Source organism: Dichomitus squalens (genome assembly GCF_000275845.1).
Source record: "Dichomitus squalens LYAD-421 SS1 unplaced genomic scaffold DICSQscaffold_15, whole genome shotgun sequence".
Taxonomy (NCBI): domain Eukaryota; kingdom Fungi; phylum Basidiomycota; class Agaricomycetes; order Polyporales; family Polyporaceae; genus Dichomitus; species Dichomitus squalens.
The window spans coordinates 225,903-235,464 of NW_006766897.1; the positions used below are offsets into that span (position 1 = coordinate 225,903).

The 9,562-nt window shown below is 57.1% G+C and overlaps 4 protein-coding genes across 4 annotated transcripts in view; 3 read left to right on the top strand and 1 right to left on the bottom strand.

The window, feature by feature from the left end:
• Nucleotides 1-7: 7 nt before the first annotated feature.
• Nucleotides 8-2,968, top strand: DICSQDRAFT_86616 (uncharacterized protein). Its single transcript, XM_007365947.1, has 7 exons — nt 8-481; nt 850-1,119; nt 1,171-1,314; nt 1,371-1,873; nt 1,929-2,124; nt 2,180-2,434; nt 2,500-2,968. The coding sequence occupies exons 1-7, from the start codon at nt 200-202 to the stop codon at nt 2,770-2,772; spliced, it is 1,923 nt and encodes a 640-aa protein (XP_007366009.1). The 5' UTR covers nt 8-199; the 3' UTR covers nt 2,773-2,968.
• Nucleotides 2,969-3,589: 621 nt separating this feature from the next.
• Nucleotides 3,590-5,247, top strand: DICSQDRAFT_136745 (uncharacterized protein). The gene is made up of 4 exons (XM_007365948.1): nt 3,590-3,759; nt 3,820-3,980; nt 4,048-4,310; nt 4,439-5,247. Exons 1-4 carry the CDS (start codon nt 3,679-3,681, stop codon nt 5,110-5,112), a joined length of 1,179 nt encoding a protein of 392 aa, XP_007366010.1. The 5' UTR covers nt 3,590-3,678; the 3' UTR covers nt 5,113-5,247.
• A 297-nt stretch (nt 5,248-5,544) lies between these two features.
• DICSQDRAFT_106213 (uncharacterized protein) lies at nt 5,545-8,175 on the top strand. The gene is made up of 2 exons (XM_007365949.1): nt 5,545-5,940; nt 5,992-8,175. Exons 1-2 carry the CDS (start codon nt 5,669-5,671, stop codon nt 7,283-7,285), a joined length of 1,566 nt encoding a protein of 521 aa, XP_007366011.1. The 5' UTR covers nt 5,545-5,668; the 3' UTR covers nt 7,286-8,175.
• A 190-nt stretch (nt 8,176-8,365) lies between these two features.
• Nucleotides 8,366-9,562, bottom strand: part of DICSQDRAFT_86636 (xylitol dehydrogenase) — a 2,383-nt gene continuing 1,186 nt past the window's right edge. Inside the window, exons 8-10 of the mRNA XM_007365950.1 lie at nt 9,037-9,126; nt 8,867-8,953; nt 8,366-8,800 (exon numbers count right to left, since the gene is read on the bottom strand). Of these exons, the coding sequence (XP_007366012.1) occupies nt 8,603-8,800; nt 8,867-8,953; nt 9,037-9,126 (375 nt within the window). The 3' untranslated portion in view covers nt 8,366-8,602. The remainder of the gene's footprint in view (nt 8,801-8,866; nt 8,954-9,036; nt 9,127-9,562) is intronic.

Genomic DNA, 9,562 nt, shown 5'->3' on the forward strand with positions numbered 1-9,562 from the left:
CGACCCCGTCAGGCTTGCTGTTTGCAGCAACTGTAAGAGACAGTTTGAGAAAGACATAACAACAGAGCCTCCGGTAACCCGTATTCGGGACGCATATACGAGCTCTTTGGTCGTCTCCTCTCAGCATAGTCCACCATCGGTTGAATCGAAATTGGTCAACTCCCGTTTATCTGCTGCCTTTCCTTGAGCTGGTTCCGCGATGTCGCTCTATCCACAGACGACGACATATACCCAGATGCCCTACCCAGCCCAGGGCTATGGGGCAGCCGTCCCGCCTCAGCCCTCGTACTACCCGCCTCCCCCCGCTCCTCAGCCGGTCTTCCACCTCGACCCCAACATGTTCCGACGTGACTATATGACGAGGCTGGCTAACTTGACAGTTAATTCCAGACCGATCATCCAGACCCTCTCGTTGATTGCGCAGGACTATAGTCGCTATGCAGATGTCGTCGTGCAATGCATCGAACAACATATCCGAAGGGTGAGTCATCCCTTCCTACCCTCGTCTTTTGTTCCTCGAACGCTATTGCTCTATAAGCTCGCTCGCTGTCAAAGCTCTGGTGTAGATACGCTTGTCTATCATGTATCGTAGTGAGTGGTTGCGACCTGAGCAAAGAGACCGCCCTCGTTTGAAGAGGGTCGCCTGGGTCGTGGCCTCGGAATGCGTGTTGCCCGGCATGGCTTCCAGGTCGCTTGTTCCGAGAACAGCCGCTGCTGCGTTACGTACGCCCCGGTCGTTTTCCTCGCATCGAACTTCCCGCGCCTCATGTTGCTGCTGTCTACTTCTGGGCTGTGTTGAACTCTGGGATGCTGACTCATCATTCGCCTGTTATGGCATTGTTTCGTTAGGTGCCGCCGTGGATGAAGTTACCATCGTTTTACTTGTTGGACGCCATATCGAAGAATGTCTACGATCCATACGCCCGCCATTTCACCCCGATCGTCGTTCGTCTATTCCTCGATACTTATGAGGTCGTCGACCAACAGACTCGAAGCAAGATGGAGGAGATGCTGTTGACTTGGCGGACAGCTTCCCCTACCGGCCGAGAGCTCTTCGGGGTCGTCTCTCAGCTTGCGATCGAGCGTCACATATGGGGAGGCGATTCTACTCAGAATGCTGTACGTAGTCAGATGCGCCGCTCTATCCCTCGTCCTGATGGACGCTTCCAGCAGTCCGGTAGTCGTGACAGCGGATCTATCTCACAAGCACAAGTCCTAAGCGAACTTGAATTCGTTCTCGGCCAGAAGGAGCGGCTACTGCTATCCAGCCCCCATGACGACTTGACCAAACATCATATTGGTATACTTCAGCAAGTATGTCAATCATGTCATTTCATTCGAAATATATGCTCACGTGCTGATCATCACAGCTTCGTGGAATGGTGCAAGTAGGCGTGCCTCAACGAGATCTTCAAGCTATCCTCACCCAACTTCGAGCTTTGACGACTCCATCTCCGCCTCCGGCGCCCGCTCCTCAGCCGTACGGTGCACTCCCATCCTACTCTCCGCCTCCCTCCATCACCGGCCGCGTGATTGCGCCACAGCCTCCTTATCAGTCTCAGCCGGCATACCCTGTCAATTACGAGCAACCTAAGCAGGAGGCAATGGATATATCTCGTTTCCTTCATGCTGCTGCCCCCGTTGCCTCGACTTCGACTACCCCGTCTGTGTCGATGCCTGATATTAGCGGGATTTTCAGCGCTCTCTTAAAGGCTGGTGTGGTCTCGGCTTCAAGCACATCTACTGGCGCTGGCGCAAGCTCGAAGCACGAAGAACCGAACGAGCCTGCGGACCCCGAACGTCAAGCGCGACGAGCGTATCGGAAACTAATCCTGTCGACGAAAATCAAATTGACAAGCTCTGATGTCACCAGGTAAGTGTTGCGCCGATAGCCAAAACCCTGATGGACAACTGAGTAACAATCGTAGACAACGTCCGAGAATCACCGACATATTGTACGACCGTTTGCCTACGCAATGCAAGCAATGCGGCTACCGGTTCTCCGACAATTCCGTTGGCAAGAAGTTGTTCGAGGAGCATCTCGACATGCACTTCCGTCAAAATCGCAAGGCGACGCAAGCAGTCGGTCGCGGGCACAGCCGAAGCTGGTTTGTCAGCCTGGAGGTACGTATTTAATCCTTCAACATGACGAAATCACCGATGCTAAAATGTTATATAGGATTGGGTTAGCGCTGACTCCGGTGATAGCAAGGGCAAAGGTCGTGCCGACGGTCGGACGGTCAGTTCCAAGGCTGTGGCTGCAAAAGAAGCTGCAAAGCGTGAGGCTGAGCTGAGGGCGATGTTTGTTGTCGTACCCCCTGGCGATGAGGCGAAGGCGATATCATGTCCGATCTGTAAGGAGCCACTTAAGTCTGAGTTCCTTGAGGACGACGAGGAGTGGGTGTGGCGAAATGCTGTAAAGAAGGATGATAGGGTAAGTGATTGTTGGCATACGCTTGTCTTTGCGCGTGATGCTAACGTTGTCAACCTCTGTACTAGATTTACCATGCAACATGCCATGCGGAGGCAATTGCGTCGAAATCGAACTTAGCCGTACGTTTACTGGGTGAGGGGACGAGCCGTAGCAGGTCGAAGACCCCTGAGAAGGCGACCCCTCCGAGAGCGCACGCGACATCGAACGGCGAGTTGAGGCAGTCCGAGACGCCAACGCCGTCGAAGCTAGCAGGTATGAAGCGTAAAGCTGAAGACGATCACGCTACTGCTGTCAAGCACGAGGGCGATGGGCCACAGGCAAAGCGAGTAGCGACATAACGTCCGCAGAGTTCGCGATCTCTGCTTGGTGTCGATATCGTTGGACTCGAGCATGCATCACCGCCTACATTGGAGCACACAGCATACATGGACCGCTCGCATACTTTATACGTTTCTTTATTGTTGAGGTTTTCTGCGCAATGTATCATGACTACACACGTGAATACCAATACAGCATCGTTATAGATTTACTCGACCCCTCCGTTGCTCAAAAACGTTTATGACTCCACGCAACAGGCTGCGTAACCACATACTCACGCCCTCGATTGATGGCGAAGCTCAGCGTCCCCGGCAAGTAGGAGTTGGCGGAGGGCAATGCTCGAGATTACGCATATTGCAGAGCCTTGAAAGGACTCATTTTGTGCGCGCCGAACAACAGCTGAAAACTTAAGATACCTGAAGTATGATCCATCCATAATGCCCAAGGAAAGGCCCTTTTTGCAGAGGCTACTGAAAACTAAGAATAGGATATTCAGCGTCCCTTGCGATTACCGTCTGCGTAATTGTATCGTAAGTGAAAGCGAGCGCGCTGCTGCGTAGCCTGCTCAGGCTACGCCCAGCTCTAAACTCTCTGGCGTTGTTCGAAGTGCGATCGCGATCGATTTTCCTACGTCCCGAACAGCCGTCGACAACTCGAGACGCTTTCTGTCCTAGACCACCATCTCGCCACCTCATTCTGTCATCATCCTTTCCCTTTGTTTAGCTGTTCGCTCAATTGCGTTCATCCCTGGGTGAGTGGCATCAGCCCGCGAGTACTCATCTCACTACAGCGCGCCTCAATTTATGCTGCCTGCCGTAACTAACGAACGGTAAGGCAGAGCCGCCTCTATCCGACTACGTATACAATTGTGGTCACAAGCCAGTGGCTATGGTCTTATACCTTCCATATCCTCGGCATACAGTGCTATGACCACTTCTACCACCGCGCCACCGTATGACAGTACGGTGGAGCAGCTATACCATGCTGCAAACGATGTTGAAATGCAGGTACGCCACTGTTGTCGGAGCCGGTCGCAGTCGTAGGTAACCACGAGAATCCGCCGGCAGGACGCATTCCCAACGAACAAGATCTATTTTTACATAGTTATCGATACGAACGTACTCATCGACTACTGTGGCATCATCGAGCAATTCTGCTTCGACGTCGAGAAGGCGGGTCACCCAATCATGGTCGTCATACCCAGTGTCGTCCTAGGGGAGCTAGATGGGTATGTTGCCGGACTCTCGAGCAGGACAACGGGATGCTATATACTGAACCATCTGGACGTGGCGCAGGCTCAAAAACCGGCCCGAGCTGCAGTGGTTTGCGCGGCAGGCGACCACATGGCTCCTGAAGAAGGTCAAGGAGAGGACGACGGTTAAGCTTCAGTCAGCGAAAGAGACACTCAGCCCCGGGGCGCGCACCGAGTCCGATGAGATTCGGAGGAACGACCTCGCCATCCGGGACTGTTGCCTGTACTTCGCCGACAGGAGCAGAGGCTTCGGCGCGCTCCTGGTTACCTTGGACAAGAACCTCAACCTTGAATGTCATAAAGAAGGTGGGTTCGGATGCCGGAGGCCTCCGTCGGTCAGCCTCCGCACGTCAGCGAAACGCGTCGTTCGGGGGCGGCCCTCTCATACGGATGACCAGCGTGCTGACGATGGCACCGCTACCTCTTCGCATCAGATATCGATGTTTGCTTGCCCCCGCAACGCAGCTGGTCAAGTCGCCTCCTGGCGAAGGCGCTGCCTGTGGCGGGGGTGAAGGTAGAGATATTCCAAGATCGAGAAGCGTTTCCGCGCTACCGCCCGTCTAAGACGCGTCAACGGCTCGGCCATACTGAGGGGCCTGCTGCGCTAGCACCGCGTCTGGCGATCGAGGACGTGGATATGATGGATGTAGACGACGCGGCGGGTCCGGATGCGTCGGAGGAATACGTTCCGCTGCATGCTCGGGATTCCCTGCATGCGCAGATAGCGGAGCACTTCACGCTTGTGCTGCGGGACTTGGCGCGCCGCGTACATCACGAGTGCAGAGAACCTTTGACGGTGTCCAACTCGGCGCACGCTCCGGCGTATAGGCGGACTGCGCTCTCGTCATGGACGGCCGCGGCATGCTTCAGCTATTTGGAGACGAAGAAGGCGTTCGGGCGCGAGGCGTGGATGCCGTACTTCTTCGCTCGGCGGGGGGAGCACGGGTGGCGCAAGGGGCAGGACTGGCCTCCCAGGATGTGGAATATGGCGCTGGATATGTTGGAGGAGGTCGGGCGCAAGTTTGGGGATGGGGCACTGCTGAGTTCTGTAGCTGCGGTTCGGCCTCATGTGCAGGAGGTGTGGGAGGCGAAGCTGCGCCCAATCTAGCTCTGCTATAATTGGATGAATGGAGCCCGGGAGACAGCACACCGAGTTATGGAGGGTGCGGACGCAAGTTTCGGATGTTATGCCGGCGACACGTAAGGATAGCTTTGGTGTCGGCGCGATAGACGAATGCATTGACTGCCTGATCGAGGAGCGAGGCGTCGGGAGTCGGTTGATCAAGAAAGTACTGCCAAGCGATGCAAGCGCCGGCTAGAAGCTCGGCTGTTGCATCTGAAAACCATCCGGCTCTGTTTGTTGGTGTCGTTGCTGCGACGGACAACCTGGTCCTGGGAGGGCTGCTGCAGCGTCCGCAGAGAAAAAGTGTGTGTTGTAATGGATGGAGTGGGCGAGAATGAAATGATAGGTAGTGGACAGCCTCTTGGCAGGCTGCGGGGCGGCACCAAAAAGGGAGAGAACTCAGAGGGCGACTCCAGTCGAGCTCCCGTGCCTGGCAGGTCCGGCTACAGTCCCACCAACAAGAACGTATCCTTCCCTCCCTTGCCACTACCCCCCTTCCTTTCCTTCCTACCCTCCCTTTCTCTCCTCCCGTCCGCCCCCCATGCTCCGGCGACGGACCGTCTACACGCTCCTCTGCCTCCTCGCCACCATCCTCGTTGGCACGGTCGTCGTCCTCTCCTCTATCTCATACTACCTCTCCATCGATTATGCTGCCTACATAACCGAAGACGAGGTCAACCTCGTTCTCAACGACTCCCAGCATGCCCTCCCAGAACGAATTCCACGGATTATCCACCAGACATGGAAGTCGGAAACCCTCCCGACCAAGTGGGCCAACGTCTCTCAGGGCTGTCGCGATGTGATGCCGGACTAGTGCGTATCCATCTCCGTTCGTATCTTACAGCGACCCTCACATATCTCTAGCGAGTACAAGCTGTGGACCGACGCAAGTGCTCGTGAATTCATCGCTCAACACTACAGCTGGTTCCTCGATACTTTCGACGGATACACCTACCCCATTCAACGCGCCGATGCCATTCGCTACTTCGTGCTATACCACTATGGCGGCGTATACATCGATCTCGACATGGGTTGCCTCCGAAGAATGGATCCTCTCTTGGTGCACTCTGTCATCCTCCCCAGAACCATACCTGTCGGTGTATCCAACGACCTCATGTTTGCCGAGAAGGGACACCCCTTCCTCGCACAGACGATCCACAACCTCATGAAGTTCGACTACAGCTGGGTCTTGAACTACCCCACCGTCATGTTCTCGACCGGCCCCATGTTCCTGTCTGCTCAGTACGGAGCCTGGACCTCCATCCATCCTCCCACCCCTGACCAGCCAGGAGGCGAAGTTCGTATCCTCCCGAAACCGCTCTACGGGAAGAACGCTAAGCCAGGCGAGGCTCCCCACTCGTTCTTCTCGCACTACTACGGAAGTAGCTGGCACGCAGACGACGCCGCATTCATCGGGTTCCTCGGCAAGTGGGGCAAGGGTCTCATGTGGATCGGTTTGGTTGTCCTCGTCGCGGGCCTCGTCCGCATGGCCCTCGCACCGAGCCCCAAGTCGCGCAACTTCCCCCGCATCGCTGGATACGAGGTTCTGATGCCGCGCTGGACGCAGAGGAACGGCAGATGGTACCTCGACATTGGCTGGTTCGCACTGCCGGCATCAGGCATCAGCACACACCCACCTTCGCCCATCACGCTCCCCAGCCCCAGCACCACCGACGACGAAGACGTACAATTGCTACCGTTCTACGACTCGTCTCGCTCGACATCCCCCACGCCATCCGAGATGTCGCTCGGCGTGGACCTCTACAACTCGCCTAGTGGCAACTCGATCGTTGACAGGGTACGACGCGCAGGCACTCGTGTCATGGACTCCGTCTTCGGCACGGAGGAGCCACCATCAACGCCCTCGCGTTCGCGCCGACGCCGTATGCGCTCGCGCGGCGTGCTCTTCTTCCTCCCCGCGTTCTTCGCGCCTGAGCAGAACCAGGTGGAGACGCTCGCCTTCACGCCGCACGCGCGGAGCTCGTCTTTCGCCCGTCCGCACGCTGTAGACAGCTATCCGGTGTCGTCACTACCACCAGAGAAGCAGCGCTACGCTTCTGAGCTTGCCGCCGCTGGGCTGCTGCCCGTCGTCGACAGCCGCGGACGCACAGGAGGCTCGTCCTCCGACGTCTCCTCTCCGTCATCCACGATCTGTTAGCCAGGCCGGCCCCGGACTGGGTGCGGCGCGCCAGGTGCTGCGGAACGTCCGGGAAGGCGCGAGGGGTGGGACTTTGGGAGGTTCTGGTCATGAGAAGAAGTTGGAGCAGGAGAGGAAGAGACGATGAGCGTGAGACGTACGTCACGTCATGTTTTGGAGGACAGAACCTGCGGGGAGTGTGGGCGGACCGGTCCTGCCATGCCTGCCGCCGACGAGCAGTTGAGAGCTCGACGCTCGACGCTCCGGGACAGGCGTGAGACAGAGACACCGGGCCTGTACCGTACATCCCCGCTCGCACGACGCCCCGTGCGTAGGAGGGCGCACGGGGCGGTGGGTATACCATTCCCTCCTTGAGTACCCCATCGCGCTGCGCGAGACACCGCTGGCCGGGCGTTCGCTCGTGGGACGCTGCATTGCATGCAGCGGCTCGGCGGGCGGACGCTGCCCTCAATCACTGCAGGTCGGCCGGCGCGCAGCGCAGAAGTTGTTCATCACCAGTCGTGTTTGCGTTTGCGTTCGTACGTTGTGCATCTGTCGCTTCCGCTCGTTGCCCGCGCACGCTCATTCGCTTCCCAGTCCGCCGCCCGTTGTCGTACTCGTACTCATAATCGTGCAGTCGCCGCCGTGTCTGTTCGTGCGCAACTGTGTGTTCATGCTTTGTGCGCTTTCTTGCTACGTTTTCTTTCGTCCTGCGATAGACGCTGTTTATTCCTCATTGTGCGTTTCTCCCCTCCCCGTCTCCGTATTCATTATTATTTCACACAAACGTATGGACGACAAATGGGTCCCTAATCATACATTGTGGCTGGCGGCGACGTGCTGTGCGGCTAGCCAGATGTTCACAGTAGAAGTAGTTTACGTACACGCATATACGAATGTTTGGACAACCCATCTCCTGAATGTGTGCGAAAAACCGATGGTGCCTGGCTGTTCCGACATGTTGAGAAAAGTGCTGCCAGACTGCAATAACGAATCAGCAACGTTCTTGCTCATCATTCGCGATAGACCGATAGCAGAACTCCAGACCTCCCGACTACAATTTCTCACACGGAGCAATACAGGTCCTATGCCGTATTAGAGCGCGAGTGACTGAACAGTTGAGGTATCTGTCTGCGCATTGGATAGTACAGGCTGCCCGACTGCCCACAACGACAGCCCGGCGCAATTCCAGGGATACCGTACATACATCGTACATTATGTTGAGCACTGCCTCTCCTTGTTTGCCGTAGCTTCATCCAACGTCGCCTGCATTCAGACCGCATCCCCGCTACCGTGTCCACATATCATGGAGCCGAAGCCTCAGGTCACAGTCACCACCTATAGCAGGTCAGCGGGGCTGACGTCGGGCCCAGAAATGACAGCCTTGATGACCGGCTTGCCGTCGGGGCTCTTGCCTGCCCGCGTCGCCTGGAAAGCTTCGACGGCCTGGTCGAACGAGTAGCGGTGAGTGACAAGGGGCTTGAGGTCGATGCGGCCCTGCGAGACGAGGGCGATGGCGAGCTGATAGTCACCAGGCTAATGGCAGGAAAGGAGACGAGATGGTCAGAGTGGATGTCGCGGAACGCGGGGCGAGGGACGTACGCCATAGCGGAACGAGCCTTTGAAGTCGATCTCCTTCACGAGCAGCGTCGTGATTGGGATCACGATCTCCGGTGCGCCCATCCCGACCTATACAAGCAAACAACGCGTCCCAAGTCAGCAGACGGTCTGAGATACCTGAACACAGTCGCCGCGAAGGAACTCGAGCCCACCTGGACGTAACGCCCACCGTGCTTCGCAATGTAGATGCCGGTCTGGATGGACACCTCCGCGCCCGACGCGTCGACGATGAGGTCGACGGCCTTCAGGCCGCGCTCCTCCAGTCCAAGCTGCGTCTGCATCTGCTTCGCGTTGCGCCTCGAGTACTCGATGCGCGACTCGCCCTCCTGGAACTGCGGGGGGAGGTACGTGTCCGTCGCCGCGTACGACTTGGCGAACTCGAGGCGGGAGGGCACGATGTCGACCGCGATGACGCGCGCAGCGCCAAGGGCGCGTGCGACGGCCATGCAGAGGAGGCCGACGGGTCCGGCGCCGAAAACGACCACAGTCTCGGCGGGCTTGAGGCCGGCGACGTTCGCCACAGAGTGGATCGCGACCGAAAGAGGCTCCATCTGAGATGTGAGAGCGTGTACGAGCAGTTAGCACATGAAGATCAACGAGGAGAGGGTGCGTTCATTCAACTGACCATGGCACCATCCTCGAGAGTGAGGTTGTCCGGCAGCTTGTAGCAAAGATCGG

Bases quoted from the DNA above. Each gene is read 5' to 3' on its own strand.
- DICSQDRAFT_86616 (XM_007365947.1), top strand. From the start codon at position 200: ATGTCGCTCTATCCACAGACGACGACATATACCCAGATGCCCTACCCA. The intron at 1,120-1,170 runs GTACGTAGTCAG...GGACGCTTCCAG, and splicing joins GCGATTCTACTCAGAATGCT to CAGTCCGGTAGTCGTGACAG. The intron at 1,874-1,928 runs GTAAGTGTTGCG...TAACAATCGTAG, and splicing joins ACAAGCTCTGATGTCACCAG to ACAACGTCCGAGAATCACCG.
- DICSQDRAFT_136745 (XM_007365948.1), top strand. From the start codon at position 3,679: ATGACCACTTCTACCACCGCGCCACCGTATGACAGTACGGTGGAGCAG. The intron at 3,760-3,819 runs GTACGCCACTGT...ATCCGCCGGCAG, and splicing joins CAAACGATGTTGAAATGCAG to GACGCATTCCCAACGAACAA. The intron at 4,311-4,438 runs GTGGGTTCGGAT...TCTTCGCATCAG, and splicing joins CCTTGAATGTCATAAAGAAG to ATATCGATGTTTGCTTGCCC.
- DICSQDRAFT_106213 (XM_007365949.1), top strand. From the start codon at position 5,669: ATGCTCCGGCGACGGACCGTCTACACGCTCCTCTGCCTCCTCGCCACC. The intron at 5,941-5,991 runs GTGCGTATCCAT...ACATATCTCTAG, and splicing joins CGCGATGTGATGCCGGACTA to CGAGTACAAGCTGTGGACCG.